At 40.0% G+C, this 20,509-nt stretch overlaps 1 protein-coding gene and 1 pseudogene across 1 annotated transcript in view; one reads left to right on the plus strand and one right to left on the minus strand.

Annotated features, from left to right (window-relative positions):
* Positions 1-20,509, plus strand: part of ZNF462 (zinc finger protein 462) — a 157,709-nt gene that overhangs the window by 119,413 nt on the left and 17,787 nt on the right. The window contains exons 9-10 of the mRNA XM_011966367.1: positions 432-568; positions 10,426-10,649. Of these exons, the coding sequence (XP_011821757.1) occupies positions 432-568; positions 10,426-10,649 (361 nt within the window). The remainder of the gene's footprint in view (positions 1-431; positions 569-10,425; positions 10,650-20,509) is intronic.
* Positions 5,045-5,822, minus strand: LOC105529267 (annotated as a pseudogene).

Genomic DNA, 20,509 nt, shown 5'->3' on the forward strand with positions numbered 1-20,509 from the left:
GAGCGCCTGTAGACCCAGCTACTTGGGAGTCTGAGGCAGGAAAATGGCATGAACCCAGGAGGCGGAGCTTACAGTGAGCTGAGATTGTGCCACTGCATTCCAGCCTGGGCGACAGAGCAAGACTCCGTCTCAAAAAAAAAAAAAAAAAAGGAATAAGGTGTTTGGGGAATTTGTTTCTTTTCAAACTAGGCTCTGAACCCAGCCCAGGGCACAGTTTCCGGAAAGAAGTTACCACCATTTGACAGTGTTCAGATATCAGTTGAATGACCAAGTTTCTGGGTGGTCAACAAACATGATTAACAGATTTTTTTTTAGCCCCGCAAGCAGGAGAGCCGCACTTGGACATATATAACAGGTTTGCCAGCAGGAAATGTGAAAATGCAGTGATCCCTGGTTACACACATTACCTCTCTCCCCAATCTCTCTCCTAGATCTGCTTTTACTATGCATGTGGAAGCTGGGCACTCAGCGGTTCCCGAGGAGGGCCCCAAAGATCTTCGCTGTCCTCTCTGCCTCTATCACACCAAATACAAGCGCAACATGATTGACCACATCGTGCTGCACCGAGGTAACCTTTCTCACTTGGTTTTCTTGGATGCAGGGGGTGGGCAGGCAGCAGAGACGGCCTTCTAGGGATGCTGTCTCAGAGTGGCAGTAGCACCTGTGCCTTGTTCCTCACCTTATCTTCAGGCAAGAAACCATAGTGATAACCACAGTGACAGCCAACAGGGTAAAAACACCTTCCTGCTGGGTGTATTTCCTTCACCTGGAGGGAGGCAAAGGTGATGGATTCTGCAGTGAACATTTCTGTAGGGCTTCCCAGCATGGCGGATTTGTACATTCTGAAAATTCTGCCACCCACAGCCTTGCGTAGACTGCGTAGAAGGAATGAACAAGAAACAAAATGGGTGGGTGAAAGCAAATGTGAAATGTGAAGAGCTCTATGACTATGAGAGATTCTTTCAAGAAGACCAAAATGATTTCCAAAGCAGAACGTGGAACTTCCCTTGAAATGGTTGGAGGGAGAGAGAATTCTTTAAGATAATGTATATTATGCATTCTAATAATAGTCTCTATTATATATTCTAATAATAATCAGAAAATCCATGGGCTTTGGATTTAAATTCTGGTTTTAGAGCCTACTGTGTTTAACCTCTCCATCCATTAAAAGAGATGATTGTACCTATGAGATAATGGGTAAAGTGTCCAGTGGTTTTTCATAATGGATGCATAATGACTGTTCCATAAATGTTGGTTCCTGCTGATAAACAGTGATACTTCTTTTGAGTCCACTTCGGTCTTTCTTAGAGTTGCGTTTACCCTTGGTCAATTAAAACATTGTTAAACAACAGGCTTCCTCTGCATTGGAAGGAAAAATGTGTTATGTAGAACTTGTTTTGTCCTGAAAAGATTCAAGCCACAGGTGGATAGAAAAAGATTAGTGGGGTGCTCATTGCCAGTCTTGATTGGTGTTTCTAACTGATCTTTCCATCTACTTCATTCTTTCTCTCCATCCCTTCTTTTCATCCTCTTCCCTCCTATCTTCATTCCTTTGCTTCTGACCTTAGAAAGCCTTTCAATGTGTGTCACATAGACCTCAAAAGCAATGAGTGTCATCTGTTGTCTTGCTGAGATGTCACTCACTCTGAAATGCTGGGTATTTGGGAGCCATTTGCAACACACTTCACATTTTCCCTGAGCCATTGCCTTTGGCCAGTACATTTGTGACACACAAATGTCTGTGCAAACTCAGTGGAAGGCTGGACATTTAACACACACAGATTTCCCTCCTCCCCCTTGCACTCTAATGAGACATGAGATCGTTGCTGGCTAGGATGTCCACCTGCAAGCTGGGAGAAGCAGCATAGGAACATTTAGGCAGGAATTCTTGGCCCGAGTGGTCCCGCCTGGTGTTCCGCCTCAGTCACCTGGCTTCCGGTCCCCCAGCCCATGTGTTGTGGTGGCTCTGTGCCCTATCACAGCTTGGTAAGGGGCCATCAGCAGGGCTGCTGCCGAGCAAACAGACACGGTGAATCTTCACTTTCTGTGGTTGGTTCCTTTCTTTTCCCATATTGCTGCCTGGCAGGAACAGAGCTTTGATGCCTAACGAGCTCAATGACTTTCCCTCCCTGAGCTGAGAACACAAGAAGCGGGGAAGCAAAGAGAGATTAAACACTATGACCACAAATACTCCCATCATGTTCTACCCTCAACAAAGTGCCACTTACACCCACATTCACTTCATCTTCCAGCAACATTGTGAAGGATACGATTGCTCTATTCCCCTTGTACGCGTGTGAAACTTGAGATTGAGACAAACTATTTCTTTTATAATTTAATGTACTTATTTCCCATCTACTTCATTTCACAAAGGTTTTAAGAACCTTTGTCTGCAGAACTATAGGATTAAAAACAAATGAGGAAATTGGGGTAAATGCAAAATAAGAAGAAACTAATGGAAAGTTCACCTCTAAGTATGAAAAAGCTAGCTGAGAGTTTGGATACCCAGTGGATACTGTGAGGTGCCATGCACTTGTTCACAGTGGGCTGCAGATTTGGCCCTGAGATTCCTTGCCTACCATGGGAGAAAAGAAAACCACAGTAGCAACCAGATTTCAAGTGCTTGTTAGACTTTTTTGAAATGTTGTTCAGGAAATTTTCAGAAATTTGTCTGGCAGATTTTCCTGAAGGGGACAGTGTATAATGTAGTGTTTATTGTGCCCGCCATAAATACAATAGTAAGTTTTGCAGGGCCCATGAGAGCTGGAATCACTCACCCACAGTCATCCAACTGGTAAGCAGTCAATCGCAGTCCTTTGATCCCATGTCTCATCACATTACCTGTCACTGGTTATTTGTGGTCTCTTCTGTTTACTTGTAAAGATCATTTTCAGAGTGCTTATCAAGGTCAGAAAACATCCATCTGAAATGAACATGAGCATTTGAGGATGAATAGTAATAATAACATTAACAATAATAACAACACTGGTTACTGTTGCCGGTTGCTTGCCTAGCAGGTACTGTACTAAGTGCTTTACAGTATGTCATTTTATAGAATTCTCACAAAACCCTGTGTGGTGGATGACTGTTGTCCCCCATGATGAGGAAATAAATAGATTCAGAAAGGCTTACAAGTTGACGAACATGAAATCTCTAATAAGTAATCCAGCTGGGATTTAAACTCAGGCTTGTCTGACCCACAGCTCTTGCCTTTACCCACCAGGCATCACTCTCTCACGCTGAGAGAGGTAGTGTCACCCTATTGAGTGTTCTAGTAGCTGTGGCAGCTGGGTTCAAGGACAGAATTATCAGACGGTCTTGAGGTCACAGAGGAAGTCCATGGATCCACAGGCAGGACACAGCCGTGTCAACCATCTGTGTCCCAGCCTGGCTTTGGTGTCCATCTCTACTCAAAATGGCAGCTCAGTAGGAAGCTGACCTTAACAAGTTGAGAGACAGGGTTGAGTGTCTGCCTTGCAATTTTGTATTGAGGCTGATCTCAAAGTAACAAGATGTGGCTCCTTCTGCAACTTTCCTCTTCTTGCTCTATCCATGACATCCTTGGTCTCTCAGGTCCACAGTACAAGATCTTTCTGAGGTCTTAGTTAATTAAAGTATGTGGGATGAAAAGCAAGAAAACCAACTTCTGAACTGGCCCAGAGACAGAGCTACTGCTGGCAAAAATAGAGTTTCCATTGCTTTTTGTCTGTATAAATTGATATATTTAAGTAGGGAGAGAATCTCCTTCGCTCGTGGGAAATCTGAATGTGAACTAATCAGTGATTTATGTTGGCCACAGCAAAAGATAGTATGATGTTTACTCATGTGTTCAGCAAGCATTCATTATTTGCTTGTTACATAACACACTATGCTTGGTTCTTTGGGCAAAATGGGGAACATAAGATCCAGTACCCACTCTCCTCAGAGATGAGCATATGCATAGTATACACAAGACAGTGAGTGACGGGTACCTAGGAGGTTTATTTCTGTTTGTGGTAGAGAGGAGTGGCTTTCAAACTGATCTATGATAACATTTCAACAGGCAGAGAAGACTTAAGGCAGGGTGTATTAGTTTAAAAGGGCTATTGTAACAAGTGACCACCAACTGTGTGGATTAAAACAACAGAAATGTATTCTCTCACAGTTCTGGAAGCTAGAAATCTGAAATCAAGGTGTTGGCAGAGCTATGTTTCCTCTGAAGGCACAAGAGAAGGATCCTTCTTTGCCTTTTCCTAGCTTCTGATGGCTCCCGGGGTTCCTTGACATTACTTGGCTTATAGCTACATCATTCCCATCTTTGTTTCCATGTTCATAGAGCCTTCTTCCCTATGTGTATCTCTTTGTACCCTCTTTTCTTCTTATAACAACACCAGTCATTGGATTTAGGGCCCACCCTAATCTAGTGTGGCCTTAACTGATTGCATTTGCAAAGAACCTGTGTACCAATAAAGTCTCATTTTGAGGTTCCAGGTAGACTTAAGTTTATGGGGGATACTCTTCAACCCACTACACGAGGGAAGAGACAATTTAATAAACTACTCAGATCAGTGGAAGCAACATATATTTGCAGAATGGTATTAGACATTTCCGGTGTCCTGAAGAGAATAGGAAGCATACCAGAGAAGTACGTTCTGGCCAAAGTACGAAGTACTTGGATACTAATATAGAAGTTGGAACTTTAGTCAGGAGACAGATGGGAAGCCAGGACAAATTCTGATCAGGTTACTGATGAGACGCTTATTGAATACTAATTTAGCAAAGGTTGAAGCAAAGGATTGGTAGACCCATCTCATTCAGGAAATAGGAACTTAGGTCAGATCAATATTTGGTGAGATTGACCACGATGTGATGAGTTTAACTAGGGAAAAATTAAGCCCTGAACTTCTGTTTCAAGGATGAAGTCAGTGGTAGGACTTTTGATAGGTTTTCATTCGTGCAACAGATATTTATTGAACACCCACTATATGCCAGCATATTTTGTTTTTGGCTTTTTGAAGGAGATTTTTAAATTATTTTTATGTACAGAAAACTGAACAGTATACATTTAACCCAGGTTAGTGGCAAGTTTTTTAGCCTCTGCCTTTTACAGCTTGGCAGTACAAGCCACAGATTTTGGACCAAGGACCTTGCCTCCACGGTGATGTGGGATCTCATCATATCTGTCATTGTAATTGGTCCTGATGGCTTCCACCAGCTTAGCCAAAGTGCCTTTGTCTTCCAAGTTAACATGTGTGAAGGCAACAGTAGTGCAGATCTCCCTGTGGACTAGACACCCCAATTTGTCCATCCCCTTGACAATACAGTAGGGGACTCCCTTCTTAGGACTCAGGGCAAGCAGGAAGACAGCCAGCTCCATGGGATCCACATCATGTGCAGTCACCATTGGTTGAGCTTTCTTGTTCTCTACCGAGCTGGTAAGAGTATTAACTCCTGCTGGAAGGACAGGTGGCCTCTTTGTGGGGACATTCCCTTTGCTGGCAGCTTTCTTCTCAACCCAGGCCAACAGTCTTCTTCTCTTGTTTTGTCTCTAGCCAGCTTAAGCAGTTGAGAGCTGTTAGGGGTCCAAGTCATGGGTGAACTGGTTAATCACGGGAGTCATTTGGAGCTGCTTCTAGGGTAGCCCTTTACTACTATAGCCAGAAGTAGTGGGAACATTTGACAAAGGGACTAAGGTCCCTTTGGGGCGGGGGGTCCTGTCTTATGCCAACATTCTTAAGCTTTTTCTGAAACAGGGGATTCACCACCCTCTTGGCCTCCTGCTTTTTCATGACAGCAGGAGCCAAGGCCATCTTCTTCCCCTTGGCCTTTTTTTCTCTTGGCATCTTGGGCAGCTGGAGGAGACAGCTCTAGCATTGTTTCAAGCTGTAGGGATACAGCCATGAAGAGTCAGGCAAGGTTTCTGCACTGAAGGAATTTGAACTTGAATGAGAAGAGAGACAAAAAAACAGGTGAATAAATAGTTTTATGAGGGTATTCCTATTGAGTTGATCACCATTGAAAGCACAATGTTTCATGCATAGCTTTGCCCATATGTGTGTATCTTGTACATCCATAGTGAGCCTTAAAAACTGGCCACAGATTTTAGGCATGAAACACAGTTTTGCTAAATACTTACATTGTAATTTTGGAACCATGAAATCACTGCTATGGGTCTTTAATTGGCATATTAACTTAAAGTTTCTGTTTCCTAATATGTAGACAAATGCTGAATCTGAACCTTGCAAGTGGGAGCCTTGGGAACGGAGGTAGTCTCCCCTAACTTGTCTGATCAGTGTCACTTTTCTTGAGAATAAAGTTTACAGTGAGATTGCCAATCTTTAATTTTATTCAGTGAAATTACATGTTTCCTTTCAACTTCCCCAAATACCTTTGCCTGATAGAGTTAGAGGTACAATTTCCAGTTCCTTCTAGCTTGAGGATGGCAGCCTGGCTAACATCAAAACCTCATACTTCCTACCAGGAACTGTTTTGCTTGTGTTTATGTGTATCTGTTTATGGCTACATTTTGGGATGATTGATAATTTAAAAATAATGTTATTTTCTTCATAGTTTTCTCTAATACTCAGACTTTGTCACTTCTTCGCTTTGGTGCAATTTGCATGCAAAGCTTTGGTGGAGTAAAGAACTTCACATCTCATTGCTTCGTGTAGACTTGGCATGTTCTGGGAAGGAAACCCACCTGTGTTGTAGTGTGCCTTTCAGGAAGGATTTTTACTAGATGAATCTGGGCTCTGCAGTGGTGTGGTTTCTCGCCAATGTGAGCAGAAGTGAACCCTCTGTATTGCCACTGTGCAGAATTTTCCACTGACCTCCATGGAGGCTTGAAAGCATGCTATTCTCAGCTCTTGTTGCACCTTAGTACACATGTGCTTCAATGTGACATTACTCTCAGGCCCAGCCTCTTTGGTTTTGTGTCCTGCTGTAGCACCAAGCATCTTTTGAGTAGGAGGAGATGAGAGACACAATCCATCTTGTAGTCGAACTGGTGAAGTCATAATATTTTTGCAGCCAGTGCTAGAAGCTGAGTCACAATGAGTGTGATTCAGGCCTTGAGTTTTCACCCAAGGTAATTTTGAGAGGTGTGAAGTCAAAAAGACCCACAGTTGTCACTGCCCCCATAGAAAAAACCCTAAGCACTGAGCTTCTGTAACCAAGGGAGAGCCCAGTCTATACCTGGAACCATTCCAGTTTTTAACTTTTATGTCCTTCGTTTGCCTCAAGAATGAATGACCTCATTCAGAAAACACTGTCAGTCGTTTGCCCACCTTTTAAAGTCTGTCTTTTTTTATTTTTATCTTGGTCATGTTAACCATGTTTTTAGAAAGGGGAAAAAGCTAACTTTTTTCTAAAATTAATATATTAGTAAAAACTCACATAATGAAGAGATTTGGTAGACTGGCAATGTCTTAGTTTGGAAATGGGAAGTTCTAGATTTCAGATTAAGTTAAGCAGGGATTTGACCCTTACCTCAACTGTAGAAGGTGCTTGAAAGACATTCCGACATAAAGGGTTACCTTAGAAATCTGTAGCGTTTGCATTTTTTAAATATTATAAATGAAAAGCTTATAAGCACACACACACAGACTGGAGAGTTCTTATCAGGGGTGCAGGAGGAGGGCCCTGGCAGGGATCAGAAGACCTGTGTTCCTATGTCACAACTTTCTGCTGAACCAGAGGTGTAACTTTGAGGAAGTAGCTACATTGATTAGTTCTCAGTTTCCACATCAACAAACTGAAGAAAACAGAACTGACTTTGCAGGGTGTCATGCGAATAAAAAGTTATGTCAGGAACAGAACACCTAACGGTGCTTGAACCATTGTGAGCACCGAATAGACTGCAGTGGTGTTCACATGAATAATTACTTGAACTTCAGAGTATTATTCTGACTGTTCATGACTTTGTGTAAAATTCACTTGGACACACATAGTGAAATTGGAAACTGCAAAGAAAACCAACCTAAGTGGTAGAGGAATTGAAAAGGAGACTCATAAAAAAAGTTTGAAAGAACTGATTATTAATTGTGGAGAAGTGAAGACTGGAGAGTCACTGAATGACTATCTTTGAGGCGTGCGGGACATCATTATATGAAAAATGATACCCGGCTGTTCTTCATCACTGCAGAGGTCAACAGAACCAAGGCAGGCAGGACAGGGCAAAGCCAAAGAGTGAGAGTAGAAGCAGTAGAGATAATAACATATAAATCAGGAACAAAAATGTAGAGAGAGCAAAGGGGATGCAGTCCCAAGGAAGATGCCAGTAAAGTTCGTGTCAACACTTCCCATGAGCTCCTAAGGTCTAAAGGCATGTCCCCAGCATGGGGGCAGTTCCCCCAGTTCAGCCTGCATGCCCCATCTCTTGCTGTTGACACCAGCTTGTTCATGGGTTCTGTCCATGAGTGCCTTACCCAGCGTAGTTGCAGGTAATGCCTGGCACTTTGCTTAGAGCAGTGATTCTCAACTGAGGTCAGTTTTGCCTCCCCAGAGTGTGTTAGTCGGCAGCATTTTTGGTTGTCACAGCTGGAGAGAAAGGGGTGCTTTTGACACCTAGTGGGTAGAGGCCACAGTTATTGCTAAACATCCTACAATGCACAGGCTGGTTCCCCACAACAAGGAATTATCCTGTCCCAAAATCTCAATAACGCTACTTTTTAGAAACCCTGGGTTACAGGAATAGAATATCCTAGCATGAGCTCCTTAAGATTTACTAGTTTATGCCAAAGCATTTTTTTTCTCCGTTTACACCAAACCATACAACTGAATGGTTAGAGGACTTAAACAGTTGCTATTCTAAAAAAATGTGTGGATTACATTATAATCATGTGTTTCTTAGCTGTCTGCTATACTTGGGTTTAAAAATATTTATATTTCTAAGTAAGCAACTGATTCTTTGTATAGGGAAAATAACATGCATTAGAGCTCCAGGGAGTATGTTGCAGATACCACCTTCCACGCTTCCTCTGCCCAGCATTTCGCTGGCCGATTAATCGCTGCATTCAAGGACTCGCAAGGCAGTGACTGCCCTACAATCAGAGTGTTGTGGTTGAGACTAAGGCATGACGTTGGGTGGGGAAGAAATTCCCTAGGGCCTGCACACTGGCCAACAACAAAGGGAGGACTCTGAAGAGTGAGTCGCATCGGCGCACAACGTACCAATGCCCTGGAAATGTTGCTATTCAGTGACTCTGGGAATAAATCATGCTTTCTTGACTTAATAATACATTGCTGTTTCTAAATAATATAAGTATATGTTGTGTGCGTCCATTTGTAAACTTTCTGAGTCTTCTGAAATCCAGACACAGCATGAAAACACACGCTATATTTGATTCTTGCATAAATAGCACAGATTTTAATTTTATCCCAGTTATGGATATCTGGCGTGTGCGCTGATACTCTGGGCAGACTGGTGTGAAATTTAATTTGAGCAGTTAAACACAAGGGTGAGAGAGTGCAAAATAAACAAGCACACACATTTCCAGCCCTACAGCATTTGGTATGTTAACGGGAAAAGCACCCAAATCCTCTCTCTCTTTTATTTTTTCCCTCTGACAATCAGATTACAGACTGTCTAAAAAGACACAAATCCTCCATGTCTCCTGCGCAACCCCACCCCCCCGCGATTGTTGCCTGCAGTCATTTCATTTGTGAGCTCTTCATAGGTGGAGTTGGAGTTTTAGTGAACGAAAGTGTACAGGTTTGCTTTCAGACTTAATATTAGATGAGAAATCACCTTAGTTTCAAAAGGAGGGAAGAGTCTCTGAGAATACCTTAGGAGGGGAAATGAGAATGGAATTGGAAATAGTGAGAAATAATAGATTTACAGTTAAGCAGACCTGGTTTCACATCTCTGCTTTGCCAAATGTCTGTGACCTTTGGAGAGTTGCTTGAAGACTCTGTTACCCATTTGTACTTATTTGTAAAAATGAGAGTAACTCCAGGCTCCTGAAGTCGCTGATAGAAAGGTACCAGCACATGGGTGCCTGGTGAATGTCAGTTTCTTTCCCCCTTGAAAACATCTGCAAGTCCAGCCTCAGTTACACTTGCTGAGGAAGGAAGGCATGCTAATGGTTATTGTCAGCAATCGTTAGTGTTGGTAAAAATTGCAGCTACTTCCATTCCTCCCCCTTGCCTTAATCACCTCCATTCAGGAATTAGCAAGCACCTACTAGCCCGCCCCACCTCTATTTGTAGGTCATTCTGGGTACTGAGTACACAAAGAAGCTTTTGGTCTTAAAAACACCCTCTCATTCCCGAGGAATATGTTGTTTGGGGGTTAAGGGAGGGGCAGTGTGCATGTGTGTCAGTTCAAGGAACCAGATCCATGAGAAGCAGCAAGATTGGGTGAGTTTCTTCTTACATTCCAAAGAAAGAACATCTGCTTTGCCATCAGTAAAATTTCCCATCTTTCCATTCAATTTGTTTCCACAGAAGAACGCGTCGTCCCCATTGAAGTTTGCCGATCCAAACTGTCCAAATACTTGCAGGGAGTAGTTTTCCGCTGTGATAAGTGTACCTTCACCTGCTCCAGTGATGAGAGCCTCCAGCAACATATAGAAAAGCACAATGAACTGAAACCTTACAAATGCCAGCTCTGCTACTATGAGACCAAGCACACGGAGGAACTGGACTGCCACCTTCGGGATGAGCATAAGGTACTTACCAGGGCTTCCTGCTCCTGCCTCAGCACACTTGTGGGGAGGGGCCAAGGGGGATACGCCACTGCATTTAGTCACGCCCACTGTGTACCAGATGGAGATGTGAACTCAAAGAGCTTTCAAAGTGAGGTCTAGTGTCTTCTATTAGAAACATAAGGTCATTTTTAAAAATTGTGAAACACAGGTTGGGTGGGAGGGAAATCACCCGTCATTCTACCACACCAGTCCAAATGCTGAGCATTTCTGGTCTCTTTTCTAGACCAACTTTCATTTGTTTTATGTCACTGTGATTATACTGTACATAAAACGTTATACTTTGCATTTTTTAAAGCTTATTCTAAAAGAAGTATTTTGCTATGTTATTTGAAATGTTAATGCATTTTAAATCACAAGGTTTGGCAGTTTCTATAAAGGACCAGATAGTAAATATTTTAGGCTTTGCAGGCCTAAAATGTAGTCTCAGTGTTAATTAAGAAAGCAGCCATGCAGGCGTATCACTTGAGTCCAGGAGTTCAAGACCAGCCTGGGCAACATGGCGAAACCCCATCTCTACAAAAAATACAAAAAATTAGCCCAGTATGGTGGTGTGCACCTGTGGTCCCAACTACTTCAGAGGTTGAGGAGGGAGGATCACTTGAGCCTGGGAAGTGGAGGTTGCAGTGACCTGAGATAGTGCCACTGCACTTGAGCGTGGGCGACAGAGTGAGACCCCGTCTGAAAAAAAAGAAAGAAAGAAAGCAGCCATAGACAATACATAAATGAGCCAATAAGGCTGTGTTCCAGTAAAAGTTTATTTACAAAAATAGGCAACAGGCTGTGGGCCCACAGTTGCCAACCCCTCTTCTGATAGAATTACCTCTGTGTTTCTCAATCATGTAGGTGGTTTCCAATATTTTGCTAACTACAAAGATTTGTCAAGGCATTACCCAGTATGTCTGAACATTTATAAGGATTGTAAAATGTATGTTTTGAGGGGAAGGAGACTCGAGAATGAATACATTAGTACAGGACATAAAATGGACGATTTGTGAAAAAAAATCCTCTTCCAGAGGTTTGCCGATCAGAGGGTAGAAATCACACAGGACAACTTCCTCACTCTGCGCAGGGCTCATCTGGCATCTCATGAACTGAGATGATCATTTCTGGTTTTATGTATTGCCCAGAGTACAGGAGAAGCTATAATTAGTATTTGTTTAATGACAAGAGCCTATCAAAATGCTTTTTAATTAGCCAACAAGTCCAAAACATCTATTGAGTGTTTACTGAAGGCACAGGGAGAAGCACTTTTGATATTGTTTGCTTTTTCCTTGCTCCGTATCCTCATGAGTGGAAATATAACCCTTCTTTTCTGGCCTTACAAACCCACGTTATAAAGAGTTCAGTCTGAATCATCTGCATCCACAGGTTAGAATTGTTCTGTGGGGTGTTGAGAGAGAAGGCTGAGCTTTGTCACCTGTCCACAATGGAACAGTTTAATGGTAACTTCCCTGCTTTGGAATGCATTTATTTTCCAATATGTCTGCCCGAAAAAATGAAGCAAAGAGGAAAAGCCTGAATTACCTCACTTAAAGTTTTTCATATCCTTTCTTATTCAAACTTCCTGGGCATTTCTTCCCCAACCTCAAGGGTAAATTACTCATCTTTTTCAAACCAAGCTTTCTATAATTATTCACATGTATCTTATTTACATAACTACCTCAGACCTTTTTATTACAGTGTTTAAGCCTCTAGGCTGATATTTTCAGACAGAACAAATCCGGAAGAAGATTATTCTCTAGTTGTTGCACAATAGCTTGTAAATCACTGGGGAAATCCAGAAAATGTTAGAAACCATAACAGACTTGGAACCAGAGGGTTCCTCAGCAGTGGGCGCAAGGCTGAGGCTATGAGGTACGGATCATGGAAATGAGTTGCTCAGGAACATACGGCCCAATTAAGAGCTTTTGAACCGAAAAGATCTGGATTTTAATCTTGTCTCCACCATTTGTTTCAGCAAGTTACTTAAATTTCTGGGTTTGTTTTCCAGTTTGTAAATGGGAACTGTTACACCTTTCTCAGAAGTTTTGTGAGATTAAATGAAGTCCTGTATTTCCCCCACTTTGAGACCCAATACATTCCTTAGAATATTTGTTAATTGAATTGTGTTCAAATATAATAATAGTTGTACCTATCATAATGGCAGCTGTGTTCCTGAAGACCTAAAGCATATTTACAAAATCACTAATTATACTTTGCATCTTAGACACAGTCTTTTTAAAAAATTATTTTTCTATGGAGTATTGGCATACAAGTAGAATTTGGTTACATGAGTATGTTCTTTAGTGGTGATTGGTGAGATTTTGGTGCACCCATCACCCCCACAGTATACACTGCACACTATTTATAGTCTTTTATCCCTTGCCCCCCTTCCACCCTTCCTCCCAAGTCCCCAAAGTTCATTGTATTATTCTTATGCATTTTTGTCCTAATAGTTTAGCTCCCACATATCAGTGAGGACATACAATGTTTGGTTTTCCATCCCTGAGTTACTTCACTTAGAATAATAGTCTACAATTTCAACCAGGTTGCTGCACATGCCGTTAATACAATCCTTTTTATGGCTGAGTAGTATTCCATCAGATAGATAGATAGATAGGTAGATAGATAGGTAGGTAGGTAGGTAGGTAGATAGATAGGTAGGTAGATAGATAGATAGATAGATAGATAGATAGATAGATAGATAGATAGATAGATAGATAGATAGATAGATATCACACTTTCTTTATCCTCTCATTGACTGATGGGCATTTGGGTTGGTTCCATGATTTTGCAGTTGTGAGTTGTACTGCTATAAATATGCATGTGCAAGTGTCTTTTTTGAATAATGACTTCTCCTCTGGGTATCAGATACCCAGTAGTGGAATTGCTGGATCAAATGGTAGTTCTACTTTTAGTTCTTCAAGGAATCTCCACACTGTTTTCCATAGTGGCTGTACTAGTTTATGCCCCACCAGCAGTGTAGAAGTGTTCCCTCTTCATTGCATCCATGCCAATATCTACTGTTTTGTTTTTTTTTAAATTATTATGGCAATTTTTACAGAAGTAAGGTGGTATTGCATTGTGGATTCGATTTGCATTTCCCTGATCATTAGTGGTGTTGAGCATTTTCATATGTCTGTTGGCCATTTGTATCTCTTCTTTTGAGAACTGTCTATTCATGTCCTTAGCCCAATTTTTCATGAGATTGTTTGTTTTTTTCTTACTGATTTGGTTTATTTCATTGTAGATTCTGATATTAGTCCTTTGTCAGTTGTATAGATTGTGAAGATTTTCTCCCACTCTGTGGGTTGTCTGTTTACTCTGCTAACTATTCTTTGTGCCGTGCAAAAGATCTTTAATTAAGCCCCAACTATTTATCTTTGTATTTATTGCATTTGCTTTTGGGTTCTTGGTCATGAAGTCCTTGCCTAAGCCAGTGTCTAGAAGGGTTTTTCCAATGTTATCTTCTAGAATTTTTATAGTTTCAGGTCTTAGATTTAAGTCCTTAATCCATCTTGAGTTGATTTTTATATAAGGTGAGAGATGAGGATCCAGTTTCAGTCTCCTACCTGTGGCTAGCCAGTTATCCCGGCACCATTTGAAAAGGGTGTCCTTTCCCCACTTCACGTTTTGTTTGCTTTGCCGAAGATCAATTGGCTATAAGTATTTGGGTGCATTCCTGGGTTCTCTGTTCTGTTCCATTGGTATATGTGCCTATTTTTATACCAGTACTATGCTGTTTTGGTGACTATGGCCTTATAGTACAGTTTGAAACCAGATAGTGTGATTGTAGTAGTCTGTTTTCACACTGCTGATAAAGACGTACCCGAGTCTGGGCAATTTACAAAAGAAAGAAGTTTAATTGGACTTATAGTTCCAGGTGGCTGGGGAAGCCTCACAATCATGGCAGAAGGCAAGGAGGAGCAAGTCCCGTTTTACATGGATGGCGACAGGCAAAAAGAGGAGGAAGACACAAAAGTGGAAACCCCTGGTAAACCATTAGATCTCATGAGACTTATTCACTACCATGAGAACAGTATGGGGAAAACTGCCCCCATGATTCAATTATCTCCCACCAGGCCCCTCCCACAACACATGAGAATTATGGGAGTACAATTCAAGATGAGATTTGGGTGGGGACACAGAGCTGAACCGTATCAGTGATGTCTCCAGAGTTATTATTTTTGCTTAGTCTTGCTTTGGCTATGTGAGCTCTTTTTTGGTTCCATTTGAACTTTAGAATTGTTTTTTCTAATTCTGTGAAGAATGACGGTGGTATTTTGATGCAGATTGCATTGAATTTGTAGATTGCTTTTGACAGTATGGTCATTTTCACAATGTTGATTCTACCTATCATGGGATATGTTTCCATTTGTGTCATCTATGATTTCTTTCGGCAGTGTTTTGTAGTTTTCCTTGTAGAAGTCTTTTGCCTCCTTTGTTAGGTATATTCCTAAGCTGTATATTTGCAACTATTGTAAAAGGGGTTGAGTTCTTGATTTGATTCTCCACTGGTCACTGTTGATGTATAGAAGAGCTACTGATTTGTGTACATTAATCTTGTATCTGGAAACTTTGCTGAATTCCTTTATCAGTTCTAGATTTCTGGAGGAGTCCTTAGGGTTTTTGAAGTAAATGATCATATCATCAGCAAACAACGACAGTTTGACTCCCTCTTTACCAATTTTGGATGACCTTTATTTCTTTCTCTTGTTTGATTGTTTTGGCAAGCACTTCCAGTACTATGTTGAAGAGGACTGGTGAGAGTGGGCATCCTTGTCTTGTTCCAGTTCTCAGAGGGAGAGCTTTCAACTTTTCCCCATTCAGTATTATGTTGGCTGTGGGTTTGTCATAGATGGCTTTTATTTCTTTAAAGTATGTCCCTTGTATGCCGATATTGCTGAGAGTTTTAATCATAAAGCAACGCTGGATATTATCGAATGCTTTTTCTGCATCTATTGAGATGATCATGTGATTTTTTGTTTTTAATTCTGTTTATGTGGTGTATCACATTTATTGACTCATGTATGTTAAACCATCCCTGTATCCCTGGTATGAAACCCACTTGATCATGGTGGATTATGTTTTTGATATGTCATTGAATTTGGTTAGCTAGTATTTTGATAAGGATTTTAGTGTCTGTGTTCATGAGGGGCATCAGTCTGTAGTTTTCTTTTTTGGTTATGTCCTTTGCTGATTTTGGTATTAAGGTGACACTGGCTTCCCAGAATGAATTAGGGAGGGTTCCCTCTTTCTCTGTCTTGTGGGATAGTGTCAAAAGGAATGGTACCAATTCTTTGAGTACCAATTCTGGTAGAATTCTGCTGTGAATCCATCTGGTCCTGGACTGTTTTTCTTGGTAATTTTTAAATTACCATTTCCATCTCTCTACTTGTTATTGGTCTTTTCAGGGTGTCTAATTCTTACTGATTTAGGCCAGAAGGGTTGTATTTTTCCAGGAATTTATCCATCTCTGCTAGGTTTTCTAGTTTATGTGTGTAAAGGTGTTCACAGTAGCCTTCAGTGATCTTTTGTATTTCTGTGGTGTCAGCTGTAATATCTGCCATTTCATTTCTTAATGAAGTTATTTGGATTTTCTCTCTTCTTTTCTTGGTTAATCTTGCTAATGGTCTATCAATTTTATTTACCTTTTCAAAGAACCAGCTTTTGTTTCATTTGTCTTTTGTATTGTTTTTTGTTTGCTTGTTTCAGTTTCATTTAGTTCTGCTCTAATCTTGGTAATTTCCTTTCTTCTGCTGGGTTCGGGTTTGGTTTGTTCTTATTTCTTTAGTTCCTGAGGTGTGACCTTAGAATGTCAGTTTGTGCTCTTTCAGTCTTTTTGATGTAGGTGTTTAGGGCTATGAACTTTCTTCTTAACACTGCCTGTGCTGTATCGTAGAGGTTTTGATAGGTTATACCATTATTGTCGTTTAGTTTGAAGAATTTTTTAATTTTCATTTTGATTTCATTTTTGACCCAGTGCTCATTCAGGAGCAGGTTATTTAATTTCTGTGTATTTGCATAGTTTTGAAGGTTCCTTTTTGGAGTTGATTTCTGGTTTTATTCCACTCTGGTCTGAGAGACTGCTTGATACAATTTCAATTTTCTTAATTTATTGAGGCTCGTTCTATGGCCCGTCATAGTCTACCTTGGAGAAAGTTCCCTGCACTGTTGAATAGAAGTGTATTCTGTGGTTGTTGGATGGAATGTTCTGTGTATATCTGTTAAGTTCATTTTTTCCAAGGTATAGTTTAAATCCATTGTTTTTTTGTTGACTTTCTGTCTTGATGACCTGTCTAGTGCTGTCAGTGGAGTTTTGAAGTCTCCCACTATTATTGTGTTGCTGTCTGTCTCATTTCTTAGACACAGTCTTTAATGTAATATTTTCACTATGTCATATTATGTTCTTTAATTTTTTTCTCTTCCTCATGGTTGACCAGCTTATTAAGTCCAATGAGCACCTAATTGAGGCTAAAGAATTGCGACTTTCAGCATGCCTAATGATTCTCATGTTTGTCTCAATTGTTAGGTTTATGAGACTCATTACTGAGATAGCAATACTTTTTTTTCTCATTTTCTAATCTTTTTTCCCCACATGATGAGTACAAAATGCAATTTGAATTTTTGAAATAATTCTCCAAGCACTATTTTCTATATAAAGATGGCAGTGCTATTGAAACTGAATTTTTGGCTGACAGCCAGTGGAATTACATGCTGGCTAAAAATGGTCATTTGTTAGGGGGAAAGATATACAAACACCTGATTTCAGGGTTCATGAGAGAGGAATGGGGTGTCAGTGTACAATGTACTAAACATAATTATGCTGACAATTCAAATATAAAAGTCAAGGACCATAAGGCTAAAACAAGAAATTAAAGGCATGAGAATTGGAAAGGAAGAAACACAACTTTTTATTTATAGACAATGTGATTTTTATAGATAGAAAATCCACAGAATCTACAAGAAAAAAAAAAAGCTACTAGAACGTGAATGAGCTTAGCAAGGTTGCAAGATATAAAATTAATATACAAAAATCAATTATGTTTCTGTATACTAGTAAGGGACAACCTGAAAATGAAATTTTAAGAAGATCAGTTTCATGTACACTAACATCAAAAAGAACAGAAGTCTTAAGAACACATTTAACATGAGAACTATACACTGAAAACTATAGTGCTGCTGAGAGGAATTTATAAAACTAAATTAATGCAATATATACCATGTTTATTAATTGGGAGACTCAATATTGGTAATTCTTTTCGTACTGATACACAGATTCAACATAATCTCTATCAAAATCCCAGTAGGCTTTTTGGGGGTGAAAGTGACAAACTGGCCCTAAAATTTATATGGAAATGCAAATGACCTAGAATAGCCTAGTGTGGAGAAACGACAGAATCAGAGGATTCACTCATCTTGATTTCAAAACTCACTATAAATTGACATAAGATAGATGCATAGATCAGTAGTGCAGAAGCAAAAGTTAAGAAATAAACCCTCATATATGTGATCAGTTGATTTTCATAAAAGGTGTTAAGGTAATAGGGAAAGGATTATTTATGTTTTAATGGTGCTGAAACAATTGGATTTGTGTATGCAAATTATGTCCCTTGACCTTTACAGCACTCTCTACTCAAAAAAAAAAAAAAAAATCAAAATGAACCATAAGCTTAAATGTATGACTAAAACTATAAAACTTTCAGAAGAATAGTAGATTATATCATCTTGGGTTAGGGAAAAACAATTTATGTATGATGCAAAAGTTATGGACAACTGAAAGAAAAACAGAAGACACCATTAAGAAAATGAAAAGGCAGGCAACAGACTAGAAGCAAATATTTGCAAAGTAATTACCTAACGAAGGGTTCTAACCAAAATATTTAAAGAAATCTTACAACTCAACCATAAGAAGATAAGCCACTCAGTTAAAAATGAGCACAAGATTTGAATAGACACCTTACCAAAGAAGGTAGATATACAAATGGAAAATAAGCACATGAAAAGATGTTCAACTTGATTCACTACTTGGGAAATATAAATTAAAACAATAATAAGATTCTACTCCCCAACCACTAGCTAGCATGGCTAAAATTAAGAAGGCTGATAGTATCAAAAGTGTTGGCAAGGATGTGGACAAACTGGAATCTCATACATTGCTGATTGGAATGTAAAATAGCATAGCCACTTTGGAGCAGTTTGGCATTTGTTTATAAACATACATTTGCCATCTGACCTATCAATCCTACCTTCACATAAAGTGGATAAATAGATAAAATGTGGCGTATCCATGCAATGGAGTACTAAAGAATGAGCTACTGATACATTTAACAGCATTGAGGAATCCAAAAAATGTTATGTGGATAGAAGCTAGACACAAAACACTACGTATTTTATAATTCTTTTTTTATGAAATTTCTAGAAAAGGCAACATGATAGAGACAGGAAGCAACTAAGAAGTTACTTGGGCCTGGAAGATGGGAGCAGGGATTGATTACAAAGGATATGAAGGAGCTTCTCAGAGTGATGAGAGTGTTCTTAAACTGGATTGTGGTGAGGGTTGCACAAATATATAAATTTACTAAAAATCATTGTTTACTTATAATAGATACATTTTATGGTAGGTAAATTATACCTCAATATCTAAAACGGATGCCAGTTTCCCATAACCCAACACACAGTAGGTCCTCAATAAATGCTAATTTCCTGTAGTCTTTTTATGATGTTCATCCTGAGAACAGCTATGTCAACAAGATACTCAGGATCCGGATTAATGTGGAATAGACTTAGCAATTGGTTCCAAATAGGGATTCACTTTTTTTCCCAGTAAAACACTGCAGTGCTCATTATATTCTTCTACAAATAGCATTAGGTGATTTGTGTGGTAGGGAGAATCTGTGGAATAAACTATAAGACACGTAGAATGTACTTTCAGTTAAAGGATTTCATTAAAATGAACTGAACATTCAAAACTAGACTTCTGAATTCTGCCTGCAAAGGTTGTAAACCTCAGGAACATCTATAAAGATGTCAGACTCTATCATTCACAGACTGGACAGAATCCTGGTACCAGCAAGAAAGGTCCCTAAAGTCAAATATACCATTCCTTCTAAGAAACAAAATCTCTAGTGCACTCGATTTAGGCTGCATGTTTATCCTCAGAAGCCAGAGTACAAAAGGGATAACCATCAGAACTCTCATTTTATAGGTGCTAAACACAATCTTTCCTCCTAGATCTTTATCTTTGTTACTAGTGAGCAAGGCATCACTTGTAATCTCTTAGGATCTAAAGTAAACAGTGCAGGTTATTTGAAATTTTATTTTTTTATCCTTTGACTCCCTGTCTGTTTTTAATCTCAGTGGGTCCTCTAGAAGGTTGGCTAGTGTAGGCTCTCCCTCCACCCCTCTCCCCTTTACTTCCCTCTCCCTTCCTTCACTCCCTGCATTCTCTGTCCCCCAACATTCTCCCCTCCAACACATATAGTGAATTATTTATCAGTAATGCCCTTTATTAGCAATACTGTTGAAAGATGAAGACAACGTTTTGTCTTTTTTGAGTCAGGGTCTTGCTCTGTTGCCCAGGCTGAGGTGCAGTGGTGCAGTCATAGCTCACTGCAGCTTCAAACTCCCAGGCTCAAGCAGTCCTCCCACCTTGACCTCCCAAAGTGCAGGAATTGCAGGTGTGAGCCACTGTGCCCAGCCTAAGACAACATCTTTAGGAACCTTAAAGTCATGAAGAAAAACAAACCTTGCATTTCTCACATTTAAAAAATACACATACTTTTTTTTAAAGAAAGTTTATATGCAATACCTTGTTAGTGTTCTTTATGATTCTGAAGTCT

Source organism: Mandrillus leucophaeus, unplaced genomic scaffold (assembly GCF_000951045.1).
Source record: "Mandrillus leucophaeus isolate KB7577 unplaced genomic scaffold, Mleu.le_1.0 Scaffold76, whole genome shotgun sequence".
Lineage (NCBI taxonomy): Eukaryota > Metazoa > Chordata > Mammalia > Primates > Cercopithecidae > Mandrillus > Mandrillus leucophaeus.